Below are 14,780 nucleotides of genomic sequence, written 5' to 3'. Positions count from 1 at the left end.
ATTTAGAAATGAACCTGGAACTGGAAGATATCTACACTCAAAATGTGTGGAATTGGGCAAAAGAGATCATTGCTGAATGCTGCAGGCCTCTGAGCTTCACTTAACAAGTATTAAAGCAAAATGTAGAAATAAAGCTGCAAGTTTATAGACAGGAGATCAATGCAGACTTCCTGCTTAACCTGTGCTAGTTGGTGGGATCAGTCCCCTGCAGCAAAATACAGAAGCCAAATGAAAACCTAGGAAGGTTTCCTGCTTTATAATGGGATCTGTGTGGGAGGTCATGTCACTGTTAATATGTATATGGTTGGATATTTTCAGTTATTGCCTAACAGAGTAAAAAGAAAAACAAATGTGTCCAAGGTCTTTCTAAAGCAAAGAACAAGGTGTTGAGATTTCACAGTTGCAAATCTGTGTCAATATTTGCTTCCCCAAGTTAGGTAAATAAAATAGCTTCATTACTCATTCACAAGATGTGAAGAAAACTGCACACTGAGGAAGAAAAATGTGGAACGAAAATACTCCTTCCCAATTCAAGGAAACAGGCAGAGTTTTCATCCTGTCCACAAAGAGCAAACTTAGACACCACCAATCCCTCCATGGAAACAGAAATCACTACAGCATGTCAGCATGTGTCCAAGACTTTATTATGTTGCCTCTTTGCTCACATTTCTATTTATTAATTTATTTTATAAAAACACACTAATTATCTTTTCATTCTGTTGTATAATGGACATTATCTTATTATATCTCCATTGCCAGAACCCACTACCAGGGTCTGAGAGATCCATAAGTACAGGAAACCAGAAGGACAGTTGGGCCAAGCCTGCATTTTAAACATGAGAAGCATTTAAAACGTGTGAAAGAAAGCTTCATGTCCACTCTAAACTTGGCTTTATGTCACTGGTGGCTCTGCATACATTACTTCATCTTGGTTTTGTGGCCCACAATTGCTTCAAATTGAATGTTCTGTACGCGACTTATAGCTTTTAAGGCACGTTCAGGAAGAAACCTACATTTAAAAAAAAAAATGAGAAATTTCAATTTGAAATTTTGATACTAGTGTTTCTTTTTGCTGTCAATTTAAAAAGCGCCCTGAAGCTCACTTACCTGGCCTGCGTCCAGTTTGTCTCTACCCTTCGCTCTTGCTTAGTCCCCTCCCCCACCCCATCTGCAGTGATCTATATATAATATAGCACTGCTTGCTCTTTCACAAAAGCAAAATCAGATGGAATCTTCTACCAACGATAACCTAAAACTGACACCAAGCTCACTCCCGAAAATGGCAGTGTATCTGGGGCCGAGAGCTCAGAGTCTGTCTCACACTCTCTTCTCCCTCTGCCTGTGACCTATTACTTTAGAAAAAGAAAAACTAAAGAGCCTTTCAAAAGCCAGTGCCTCTTAGCATACTGCGCTGCCGAGCGGTTAAACACTGCCAACTGGCAGTGAATACAGAAAAGCATCAGCGCTGTCTATAATATGATGGGGAAGGGTTTACATGGGCTGAATCCCTCAGCATGTCAGAGGGCTAGGTCTGAGTTGACAGAACAGGGAAGGGTGTGAATGAAGTGAAGGAGGCAGGAGGATCGCTTTCTATAAAGAAATCTATTTCAGATCACATTGGTACTGTTTACTAATGCAACATTTCCTTCCCTGTCAGCCCCTGGGTAGAGAGCTGAAGCTGGGAGAGAAGTAGAGTGGGGGGTGGGGGGGTGGGGGGGGTGGAATGACCCAGCTGTGGAAGCTAAGGAGAGAGATTCCTCAGGCCTCTGAACAACAAGCCCAAAGACTAGTGATTGCTTTTGATCACAGAATTGTCTCTCTAAAAGGAGTTAAATGCAAAGAGCAACAAAAAGCCCTGTTGCCAGGGCAACAAATCACCCAGAGTGCTCCACAGTGAGGCAAGGGCTTTGAGACAGGTAGCTGTTCTCATCCCAGTTAGAACAGTCAGTCATTTTTGCATCTTGGTCATATACATGCCAATTTTGGAATTTTTCAACTTTAATGAGACCTGTTTTGAGCTGGGTGGAGGGAATTTGATTCATGGAATTTTGCTCTCTCTCTCTCTCTCTCTCACACACACACACACACACACACACACACACAAATAAAGATTCCATGAATCTTTTTTCGCCTGGGACGGAAAAATGAAATGATTACATTGTAAAGCTCTTGGATTGTGATATAAAATCATGTGAAAGTGAATTGTGAGATATGTGAGATGCACACTAACACCAAGAACCACAAAAATTGAGCACTCCAGGGTTTAGGGAGATTGCCACGCAAACAGGAGGACCTGAGTTCAATCCTCAGAACACACACCAACACATGGGCATAGTGGTCAGCACTTGTAACTCCACTGTTGGGGGATAGAGGGCCTGGGATATCTCTGGTGCTGGATATCTATCCTAGCCAAACTGGTGAGTCCAGGTCTCAATGAGATACCATATTGAAAGAAAGATAGGAAGAAAGAAAGAAAGAAAGAAAGAAAGAAAGAAAGAAAGAGAAAGGGAAGAAACAAATCCAAACTAGAAATCCTAGTTGGTCTGAGTTCGAGGCCAGCCTGGTCTACAGAGTGAGTCCAGGACAGCCAGGACTACACAGAGAAACCCTGTCTCGAAAAAAACAAAACAAAACAAAAAACAAACAAACAAACAAACAAAAAAACCAAAAAAAAAAAAAAAAAAAAGGAAAGACATGCTAGTTGTATGATTCCTGAGAGGTTTGCCTCTGGCCCTCTGGCCTCCATAAGCACCACGTCTGTATGATCCACATACACATGAATACACACACAGAGCCTTTATGGTGTCCCCATACCCTGTACTTTCAAAACTGTCCTTCCTTCAGCTGAATAGACTTGAACAAAATTTGGGTCAAGATGGTAGATGTATTCCACAAAGGGCACTGGAGAATCAGGGATTCAAGAGTAAGGTGGTAACATGGAAAACAGAATTTTCACTGCGGCCGTGGGGAGCTTCCATACAAACATTTCTATTTGTGTCTGAGTGATTCTGAGTTCTGTGCTGTACTCACTTTTCCAGTACTAGAGAGATATTGATATAGGATGGAACGAAGATCATTTTCTTGTTGGTAAGTATTCCATCCATCAGACTCCTTGCAACTTCGTCTGGCTCTAATACAGGCCACAACCTGAAGGAAAGGGGGAAAGAGTTTATCTCCATTTATATTTCATTTCTTCCTTTGGATGCTGGAATTAAACCCAGAACTTTCACACATACTAAGCATGTAGTCTGCCGTTGAGGAAAAAAAAAAAAAACCCAGCCTCTCAATTTATATTGTTTTAAATTAACAAACGAAGAAAAATTATCCTGTCTCTTCACCAAATTTAGAATTAGGATTTAAAATGTTCCAGGCTTCCCTGTGTGAATGTCACCTTCCCTCCTTCACACATACCACTCGGACATCTTGTTATCACATTCTTATGCTCTTGGGTCCAGTAGGTCTGTCAGTTACCTCACCAGGTCAAAATAATTAAATCACAACAAGGTACAAGTGGGGGGAGGGACTGAGGAGCCAGGGAACGAAATGGCATACATAGCATCACTCAGGGGCCAGGAAGGAAACACCGGATTCCCCACGCCTGTTGGGTGTTAAGAGAATCTTTTATGTCTGAGTATACTTCCTGTCCTGTGTGGGTATCCATAGAGCTGAGCTGTTCTGAGGTGCTTAGTATCTAAGATTTGCTTCTCCTGCAGTTTTATGGGAATTTAAGGTTTGCCATAAGGAGTGCTTCACTACAGCTGGTAGTTGGCATTTCTTGATTCAACGGTTGCACACGTGTGCCATTGAGAAACGCTTATAACCTTTGTTCAGTGTTGGAGTCTTGCCCATTAATGAAGATGAGAGAAAATTCAAAGCATAAAAATGGATTGTTAGTTGTCGCACCAAGGTTAGCATGCCTAGGCATGGCTGTGTGGGTTTTGGAACTGAATCCCATGAGAACAGTCTGAAAAATTCTGCAAACTCATGTGTGATTGAGAAGGCTGTGATTCAGACTAGCAAAAACCATCACGCAGCAACACAAATCAATACTTTCTAGATTATCCTGGCTCTGTCTCTTCCCTTCCTAATTTTGCAATGGAGTCTTCAGTCCAGCCTTAGAGCTACATCTGACATGAGCACCTCAATGTCTGCCTCAGGAGGGAGGGAAGATTCAGGGCCCAGACCCTGAGGGGGAACAATCCTGAGCCCTGGGCTTCGCCATGTCTGCAACTATGATTGCTCCAGGCTCATGGCCAACCTAACCATGTTCTTACTTTTCATAGCATCTTCCCCTGAAGTGGCAAGGTATTCCTGACAAAGCGCATCAGACTCCATGCTGAGTGAGCACTTGCTAGGATTTTAATGGGCCTCACTATCCCACATAAGAAAGCAACTAGGGGTTAAGATAGTGCCACCAGATTTACTTAAATGAGCGTGATGCACTCGTTAAGTTCCTGTGACCTACTCAAGTCTCCGTCGTCGTCTGGGAAGGCCCCCAGCTTAAAGGTCAGCACCGCTGACTTCCATCTCACCTTGTACTCGGGTTTTTGGTGAAGCCAGTATTCACGAACACAGGGCAGACACATGAGGTTTTGATACCAGTTTTCCCCAAGGTGTCGAGTTCTGCAGTCAGTGCTCTGTGGAAACCCACAGCAGCGAACTTGCTGGAGCTGTGAGAAAATCAGCCATCAGCAAAGGAGGGGGGGGGGGGCAGTCTAGGCTGCCTGGTTTTATTTTCTTATGTATTAAGCTCAATTCTGAACATGCATGATACCTGTTTTGTTTTTTTTTTTTTTTTCTTTTGGATGCTGGGGATTGAACTCAGGGATTGACACATGGTAAGCATGTAGTCAGCCATAGATAACCCCCGAGCCCCTGTTTCTAATTTCTTACTAGCAAAGATAGCAAAAGGACCACTTTACAGATGGGCTTAATGTTTTCACTGTATATGTGACCTTTTCTATGGTCCAGTCAACCTTCCAAATGCTTCTCAATCAGGTTTTATTAGTTTTTATCTTTAAAAATGTAAGTCAGAAAAAGATACTTAGAACTCTATGAAACCAACATTGGCAAACATTGGTGGGACTGTGCTCATTTCTCCTCTGTTGATTAGTGAGTTGATGTTTTCTCTCTTGGCACAGGAAGCCTCACTGGTTTCCTAATGTCATTATGAGTATTCAGAGTGAAAGGGCTCCCAGTGGAGTTGGTAGGGTTGTGTTTGTCTCAGGGGTATTCAACAAATTAGCATATGCATGGTAACTCATTATCTACAAGGATCTATACAAGTTTTAATTGTAGTTTTTGTCCAGGTGACAAAAAAATTATCAGTGTTAGAAGTTACCTGTCTTTTTCTCCCTCAACTCTGTGTGTGTACAATGGAAACCTGAAGTACATTGAAATTTAATTCATCTGTGACCATATTATTGAGAGAGTGTTAGAAGTTATCTCTGTCTCTTTCTCCTTCCCCTGCCCTCTGTGTATGTGTGTAGGTGTGTATGTAATGGAAACCTGAACTACATTGAAATTTAACTCACCTGTGACCATGTATAGTGTGAGAGATTGTTTGGTTCATGATCAAGTTTAGCTTTGAATATGCCTATAAAGACATAACACGTGCATCTGCTACATCCACAGATCTTGGTAAAATTGTTTCTGAGATCGTCTCGCATAAACAAGATGCCAATAGCAGACTTCACAGGGATGTGCTGCAGATGTCGAGTGCATCTGTGTCCCCAGGACACAGTGTGCAGTGTGTCCATCTTCTGGGAAGGCAGAGCCACTCTATTTTCTTCTGTCCCACATGCACGCACATAGGCCATGCTACGCCCCTGTGCTCGGGTTAGCATCTGGGCACTTTGCTTTCCACTCTGTTGTGTTTCTTGTCTCAACATCTACTCATTCTAGGATATAATGGAAACATACTCTATGGGGGAGCTCTTAGGACTCTAAAATATTCTAAATAAAATTAGAGCTAGTTTCCTTGTTTTAGAAGTCATTTAAAAATTATCCTAATGTATTATGTAAATTCCCTACGTCCAAATTACCAAGCTGTGGGCACTGAGGCCTGAAGATTAATAATCCCTAATTATTCCCTATAATTAATCCCTATAATAACCCCTATAATTATTTAATTATATAATATATGAATATATTTATAAATATATATTTATAAAATTATAATATTTATAAACACATAAATATATTAATTATAATAATCCCTATAATAATTTCCTATAAATGAGCCCCAAACTAATAAGCAGGAATGCACAGTGCTGTAAGCATGCAATACCTACCAATAAGGGATGAGATAAGGAATCACTCCGTGGCCGCACACTGAAGCCACTGTGACAATGTGGCCAGAGTTTCTTCTCAGCATGGATGGAAGGAGTGCTTTTATGATCTTAAGGTCCAAGTGAAAAGGAAAGAAACAATGACATAGCTATTAGGCTGATTCCAGGCCAGGCCGTTTCATTTCCAATGCCCCCCTCCTTGGTGGAGGCATTGGAAATCACACCCTTGCAAGACTCTGAGGTTCCTTCCACACAGTGACAGAAAGGGAGAGTAACTGTGATGGTTCCAGGCAGTACTCAGAGTGTCTCTTAGATCATGCTAAGGATCTGTGCTTGCTGCCCCTTCTTCCCTTCTGAAGGAATTAAGTAGCTAGCCCCTTCCTGGATTTACCACATAAGCAACATTGTTATTTTTCACAGTGTTAGGGATTAACCCAGGAGGGCTTTGTGCATAGGTGGCAACCGGTGCTGCTGAGCTCTGAGCGATATTGTAAGGGAGAGATCCACAGATGCAGGAACTGAAGGATGATTTACGGTTGTACAAGTTCTTGGCCCCAGTTTGAAGAATGGGAATGTGTACTCGCAACAAAACAGTTGAAGTTCTATCCTGGCCCACAGCCACCATGCATAGGAAGCAGACTCAAATCTCTTTCTTGTAACAGTATACATTATAGGATACATTATGGGAAACAAAAGATTTGTTTGTTTCCAAATAAAGCCTCACTGTACAGTGCAAAATATCAGAACATTTTATGAGAATTTTACAGACCCACTCCTCAAATTTTATGTAAATTCCTAGAGCCCAGATTGCCAAGCCAATCCCCCTGCCAGCCCTGCCTGCAGATCTGTGAGGAGGTAATGAGAGTTCCTGGTTCTCTAAACCTCTACCCTTTGATATATTTTGTGACATAGCTATAATTTCCCATTAATTATTAGATAACTAAAATACAGGGTCTCTGTGTTGTGTGACTGGCATGTTAGCCGGGTCATGAGGGGCTGATAGAGGCTCTCCAAATCCAGGTTTGCTCCAGGTGCTATAGTAATTATCGAGCCCTGCAGCACTAATTCATATAAATGCTCCCTCCAGAGGGTTGAGAAGCATACTTCAGTTTCTCTCAATCAACCAATAGTAAGAAATCTTCTGACTCATCTCTCTATGCTCCAGAATTCCACTGATCTAGCAGGCTTGTTCATCCCACAGTCCATAGCCTGCTTATGACTGAGATTAGCTATGAATATAGACCAATGCAAACTTGTGAACAGACATAAAACATTTTGAGATTACCTCCCCCCCCACACACACACACTTTTGGTAACTCGATTGTGAAGTTCTCACGCAAGAACTTTGTAGATGCTTATGTTATGTCAAAATGTCTTCTTATCTCAGAGCCTAACCCAAAGTGTCCCCAACTTCTGCACACATCTGAGTAGTTATTCTATGTCCTTTCAGCTCTAAACACCTATGAGAGGAAGACACAGACAGATGTATGCAGCATACATTTCTTCTAAAATATTGGAAAGATGTACAGAAGAAATCTCAGCAAACCTTTACATATATATATTGTAGACCTGGTACATGCCAGGCCCTATGTTAGATTTTGTTTGACAAAAAACCCAAATGGCTCTCTCTTTAGGGTGTCCTGTGTCCACTTGAACTCTGAACCGTGCTGCCAGAGACCTGTGGCTCTTCTACTCAAACACTTTACAAGATTCCTGACTTAAAAAACAAACAAACAAAACAAACAAACAAACAAAAAAAACCCAAAAAGCGGGGCTGGAGAGATGGCTCAGTGGTTAAGAGCACTGTGTGCTCTTCCAGAGGTCCTGAGTTCAATTCCCAGCAACCACATGGTGGCTCACAACCATCTGTAATGGGATCTGATGCCCTCTTCTGGTGTGTCTGAAGACAGCTACAGTGTACTGACATACATAAAATAAAGATAAACAAATAAATCTTAAAAAAAAAAAAAAAAAAACCTTCACCTCCCCCAATATTATGAACTCAATGAGTTTCTTGCATTGAAGATATGTCAGACACACACACACACACACACACACACACACACACACACACACACACACACAGAGAGAGAGAGAGAGAGAGAGAGAGAGAGAGAGAGAGAGAGAGAGAAATGTTTCTGACTTACTCACCCAAAAATGTCCTAGAATGTTGACCTCAAAGGTCTTGGTGATCTCCTCATCCTTGGCACTAAGAAGGTCCGCTGGATATATTGCCCCAGCATTGTTTACCACGATCTCGATGTCACCTACTTCTTTCTTTACCTTTTAAAATGCAGAGAATGCACACACAGGGTAGGTCACAAAGCTCATATTGATTTTTTATATATTTTTTATATTTTTTATATTCTGTATTATAAGGATACACACTCTGCCATGTAAAAAGGAACCAGAGCATACACACTGTTTATAGCTTAGCAATTCCACACTGTGTGCTCTGAGCTCACCACTCCACACCCTACCCTAGCCACCCAAGGAGTCTAAGGTGGATGCCAGCACAAACTAGGCCAACTCAACTCCAAAAAATGCCTGAGCCCAATAACACAAAAGGAGGGAGTGGTCCAAAGGATGATAACGAGAGACACACAGACAGCACAGGTCACTGGCTGAGATAACATAGAAGACAGATATCTAAGATATCAATCCGTTTTCCAAGAATAAAGAACAGCTTTAAGATGCAGTTTCTGTCTGTGCTCACTGGCTTTGGCGACAGTTAGCCTGGTCACAATGCAACCTAGGCTTGTTTTATTCCAGTGCATGAGGTCTCAGAGCTCAGACATGAACGAACCAACTCAGTGACAAGAAGGGGAGCCTATCATGAGGGAACTCTAAACTGTTTTGGCTAAAGCTTTCAATTTTGTGTCCAGTATGTAATAGGCAGTGTGAAAGTTTATGAGCTTAAAAAAACAAGAATTAATGTTTGTGCTGGTAAGTAATACGTAAGTTCTGATGAAATATTTTTAAAGTGTTAAGTAATTAATCTTGGCTTTTGCTACCCACTGGTCACGTGATCTTTATCTGGGCCAAACCTTTCAAGTTTTTATTTGCTTATCTATAGTGAGAATAATGGGGTTTTAAAAAATTAAATCAGATTAAAGAAGGCAGTAGCTTATCAGAGGGTTGAGGTTTTTGTAAGTACTCAGTATTTACTTTTTAAAATAATGGGTATAGTGGGTGAGGAGATGGCTCTCAGTGGGTAAAAGGTTGTTTTTTTTTTTTTGTTTGTTTTTTGTTTTTTGTTTTTTTCCAGACCTTCTATATTTGTCCTCCTTCGGTCACACAGCAACTTGACTGAGCAGCTGACGTCTACCGGAAGCCAAGTAGCCCCAGACAAATCTCTTCGTTTCCCAGTTCAATGTCAGCCGATGCTTACGGTTATATGCAGACACCTGCATCCCGGTTCTCACCTGATCCACAGAGCTGTAAATCTCCGCCCGGTTGCTGCAGTCCACCACAAACACATGCACTACTGCTCCCAGCTTCCTGCACTTGGCTGCTGTTTCCTCGACACCGCGCTGGGTCGGGGGAGGGGGTAGGCAAATTAGAGAAAAGATCAGGCTCTTTAAAATACTTTAAAATCTTTGTCCAGTAACCCTTCCGGTTAAGGCTTTTGCAGCTTCTCATCTTGGCCTGGGCGTGCCTGTAGGTGATTTGTCTAGACTCTGTGGTAGCACGAAGGGCATCCCATAAATGCTCGAAGATGCCGCGCCTCACAATTTCAAGGAAGATGTCTGAGCATGGAGGACAAAAGGAAGACTGGTCCACTTGTTCCGACTGGCCCACAGTTGCAGAGCGACACCCATTGCCAGCAGTAAGGTGCCGAGCAGTGGTCTAGTGGTGACTCTAGATGGCTTCCACTGACAACTTGGATTCACTCCCCTGGTGCAAGGAGAGAATCATATCCGAGAAAAGCTTCCACAGGGAAACTGTAACTACACATGACAATCTTAACTGGGTATTTATTCTTCTGGAGCTTTGGAGGAGAAAAGGCCAAGAACCAATGGTTGAATTCCCATTGAGATGACAGTTGCAAACAAGTCCTCCAAGACATGGAGACAGCTTATTTTTAGCCTAAATTCAGAAGCCTCTTACCTAAGATTGTCCTAATGTGGTGTGTGTTTTCTCTCATGTTGTTTTAGACCAGTTGTTACTCTCTGTCCCTTGCTTACTATGTGTACACCAAGTGGGTCACCAACTCAAGCCAATCCTGCCTCAACCTCCTGAATGTTGGAATTACAGGTGTGAGTCATCACTCTTGGCTTTTTTTTTTTTTTTTTTTTTTTTTTTTTGACCTACATTCAATGAGAATTTGGATTCTTTCCAAGTTTTGACACTTATTGATTTTATAGGGAATGTTATGTGGTTCAAATTCTTTTTTAAAATCAGTTATTTTTTCCTCTCACTGTTGTCCCCATTTCTCTGTGATGAAGAGTGAGGATGCCCAGGAAGCTCTTTCTTGTGCACGCTGGGATAGCAATAGTGTAGCCATCACGTGGGCTGTCCCTGAGTGGATGGTGAGTTTGGCTTACCCTGGTTGCCTCCCTCCATTCCTTTTGCATTTCCCTGTCTTGGCTTAAACCACAAAGCAATGATAGAAGTCTCAAAGAATAGACTTTCAAAAGAATTAGGATGTCACTATAAAACCACCTGTCCCTTCACATAGACTTGGGGTGGGCTGCCGCATAGAGCCTTAGGTCTGCATGGGGCTGTGGAATCGAGCTGTGGTCTGGGCAGGACCACATTTTCTGCTAATGTTGGCTTCATTTCCACTAATGAAGGCTGCTTACTGCCAGCTGGCCAGCTGCCCTCCTCACAAGTCCCATACAGACCTGAGCGCTGTAGAGAGAGCGGGGGTAACCAGAGCATCAAACAAAGGATTTGACTGAAGAAGAAACAATACATCAGGGTCACTTTCTTCAGTAGCACAAGCAAACAATTTGACTGAAGAAGAAACAATATATCAGGGTCACTTTCTTCAGTGGCACAAGCAAACGATTTGACTGAAGAAGACACAATATATCAGTGTTACTTTCTTCAGTAGCACAACCACCAGCAAGCTGTCCCTACTCCTGTAATAAGCAATCCTAACTAAACTTATTAGCTCACACACCAGGAAAGACATAAAAGTACAAGGGGACAGTGAGGAAGGGGATCGGCAAGAGTGGGAGGGGACCAGAGATAACGACGGAGAACAGTGAATATGACCAGAATATACATGTCCACGAAAGCTTACAATGAAACCCAGTATCGTGTTTGAGTAATAGATGCTAATAACTGGCAAACAGTCCAGCTTTATAATTAATCTGGAGCAGAGCTCTTTGTTACTTTTGCACAGGAAGCACCTTCTGGGGTGTCAACGTCTCTGTGCATTGCTAATTCCCCGTGTTCTTTTTATTAATGTACAAACTAGTATGTTCCATGATAGCATTCCCCCACAGGAGGCATGACAGAGCCCATGCTTGCTGTCTTCTCCTACCCTCTTTTGTCTTTTGCAATAATTCTCTATAGCCAGGGCTGGCGTCTAACTTGCCTTGATTTTTCCAGTGCTAGGACCAGAGCAGAGTGATCATGCTCTCCTGATCCTTCCCTCCCCCACCCCCTGCTGCTCCTACCCCCGCGGCCCCCCCCCTCCCCCATATCTTGCCCTTTGTGAGTCTGGCTCCTTTTTTACCTAATGTTTCCTCCAGTTTCACCCACTGTCTTGCAAACAGAATGATCGCACTCTTCTAAAAGACTGAACGATGTCCTTCCTGTGTGTGAAACCACGTTTTCCAATCCACATCTATGGGTGGGCACCTAGGCTGGGTCCGAAATTTTGCTATTGTGTCAATGCAGTCTTAAATTTGCTTTTTGTTCCTTGCATACACGTGTATGCTCTTATTATCTTATCCCCCGTTACCTTCCTGCAGACCCCCACCCCCAACTCCCTCCCTAACAGCTGTGTTTCATGCCTCTGTGTCATTGTTTTTAAAGCCAGGGGCTTCTCTGTGGCCTTGATTTTCACCTATAAGGAAAAGGAGCCAGCTTTGATGGAAAGCTAGCTGAACAGGGAAACCAGAGTTATGCTTGAAGCTTTACAGCCAATCATTTGATGTCTTAAATGCTTAATCATGAAATTCAAGACTTCAAAGAGAAATTACAAGATGAGTTACTCAGTTTTCAGACCCCTGCCACTCCAAAAAGTGGAAGTCATTTTAATGTGATCTCTTTCTAGTTTTACTGTTTCTGTATCTGAAGATTTTCAAATTAAAGGAAGTGTACTAAGTTAAGTATTGATGTCTTCCCACCATGCACACTTGGGAGGTGATCTGAAAGATCCATGAATGTATTCTTCATGATGTATTCTTGTTTATATTTTTTTATGAGAGTTTGAGAACAGCAGCCTCAATTTTCTCGACTCCAAGAAGACTGCCTGGGACCTCTGCAGGATTTGCTAATCTCAAAACCATCTCCACGTACCATGTTAGCTCATCTTGCCCACAAATGCCTGTATCTGCCTCTCTTTGGTTTCTGCATCTTGGGATTCTTCACTGCTCAAAATGAACCGAAGGGAATTTAGTGCCTTATATTCGAGAACATTCTGAAGGCCGGGAAAGTGAGTACTAACTACCGATGGCAACGGACATAAAAGAGTAAAACCCCAAGGAAACCTTCGGAAATTGCTTCTTAACAAAGAAACAAACACCCCACATTTCTCCAGTCTGAGCCATTGTATCTGGTACATGTCAGTCCAGAAGTTTGTTTTTGATTTCCTGGTAGTGCTGGGGCTCAAACCCAGCCACAGTTGGATCTACTATCTAGCTTGTATGTGCTAGATAAATTGCTGTACCACTGGACCGTATCCCCAGTCCAGTTCTTCAAAGATTACAATCCCAGAGACAGTTTCTTGTGGCACATATTTTCACTGCCTATGGGAATGTACATGTTTAGGAGAAAGTGGCACAAGACGTCAATGCTGCCAGACTTAAGGGTAGTTAACAGCATTTATAAATATACAAGAGGTCAACAACTTTGTAAATGTCCAAGCGAAAGCCCAGCACCCATGTAGCCACTACCATGTATGATACTGCACCAGTGGCAGGCCACGTTAATCACTTAGAGTATTATTTTCTTTATTAACTCGTCTTGCTCGGGACCCCGAAAGTCTTTTTTTTTTTTTTTCTGCTAAAGGTCAGATATAAATATTTATTTTAGGATTGCTAGAGTGTGAGTGAAGGTGCCATGGGTTTCTACTGTAAGTTCTTCATGTGGGTTTCATTTTGAGAATCCTTCAAGTGTGTAAAACCTTGTGCTGTAGCCGCGGCTTGGTGGTAGAGTGCTTGTCCGGCATGGACTAAGCCCCAGTTTCAGTCTCTATCACAGAAAGGGACAAACGAATATCTGAATAAATAAAAATATTAAAGTATAAAAGGCATCCGTAGCTTTAGTAAACTGCACATTGGCCAATTTGGTTGCTGGCAAGAATTACCTGTAGGTTGTCTCCCTCTGAGCTCTTATCCCAATTGTAGAGATTAAAAAAAAAAAAAAAAAGTGAAGTTGAGGTAAGTTATGTGGCTTGCCTAATTTCAGCAGCTGGGAAGCTTCCTGACTCCAGCATCTCTTATTATCAAGTTGTACACCATAGTAGAAACAAACAAACAATCAAACAAACAAAATGAACTCCCCCCCCCCCACCCCCCAGGCTTAGTTCTCCAGTGCACTGGTTTCATCTAGTTCACCTGTCCCAGGGATCTAGAAAGGTTTCCAGGAATTTACTAAAACTTTGAAAAAGGAAAACATAAGGAAAAGCCAGCATTAACTCAGGTAACTAGAGAAGCATATGCCTTATTATTTTGTGACTTTACAAGATTGTCAGAAACATATATTATTACCTTATTAATATCCCACAGGACCAACCTGCTTTTTCGATTTGCAAATTCATAAGCGGTCAGCCTGCCTATTCCGTGTCCAGCTCCCGTGATGAGAACAGTCTGTCCGGCCACAGATTTCCTTCTCCGGGGAATGAAGAACTTTACCAGTGACTCCAGGTAGGAGTAGATGATGATGCCCACCAGCAGGAGAAGCTCCAGGACCAGGTTCATTGCTCTGCACTGCCCTCTCCCTTGGGGTCTGTTCTCCCAGCCAAGAGCCCTGTCAGATATTATGGACTGCTGGAGAAGAGGCAGACTTTGACTTTGTCCCCTGACAAATCAGATACACCTTTGGTTTTTGAAATGATGCCAGTTTCTAACACAAGCACAACATAGGTCAGGGAACCCAGCAGGGATGTGCCCTTTGGACCCGATTATCTGAAAAGCAGTTGTATACCGTGTTTAAACACAAAACTTCGCCTCTCAAAGTTATTCTAGAAGTATTGCATCAGCTAATGGTCTGTAATCATTTGAGTGTGTGTGTGTGTGGTTTTGTGTGTGTGGTTTTGTGTGTGTGTGTGTGTGTATGCATTCATGTTTAATCATGGTGGGAGAGTTAGAA

At 42.3% G+C, this 14,780-nt stretch overlaps 1 protein-coding gene across 2 annotated transcripts; it reads right to left on the bottom strand.

Annotated features, from left to right (window-relative positions):
• Positions 1–622: 622 nt before the first annotated feature.
• Hsd17b13 (hydroxysteroid 17-beta dehydrogenase 13) lies at positions 623–14,464 on the bottom strand. 2 transcript variants are annotated; one of them, XM_076926327.1, is made up of 7 exons: positions 14,180–14,461; positions 9,716–9,823; positions 8,442–8,573; positions 6,294–6,400; positions 4,533–4,670; positions 3,031–3,147; positions 623–1,009 (listed from the first exon to the last, which is right to left on the bottom strand). In XM_076926327.1, exons 1-7 carry the CDS (start codon positions 14,387–14,389, stop codon positions 919–921), a joined length of 903 nt encoding a protein of 300 aa, XP_076782442.1. In that variant the 5' UTR covers positions 14,390–14,461; the 3' UTR covers positions 623–918. The 2 variants fall into 2 exon arrangements, with proteins under 2 accessions (XP_076782442.1, XP_076782443.1); XM_076926328.1 differs by lacking the exon at positions 9,716–9,823 and having other exon boundaries at positions 14,180–14,464.
• Between the last annotated feature and the right edge of the window lie 316 nt (positions 14,465–14,780).

This window comes from Arvicanthis niloticus, chromosome 27, assembly GCF_011762505.2.
Source record: "Arvicanthis niloticus isolate mArvNil1 chromosome 27, mArvNil1.pat.X, whole genome shotgun sequence".
NCBI lineage: Eukaryota > Metazoa > Chordata > Mammalia > Rodentia > Muridae > Arvicanthis > Arvicanthis niloticus.
The sequence above is the reverse complement of the archived record's forward strand: the minus strand, read 5'-3'. Positions and strand labels throughout refer to the sequence as shown.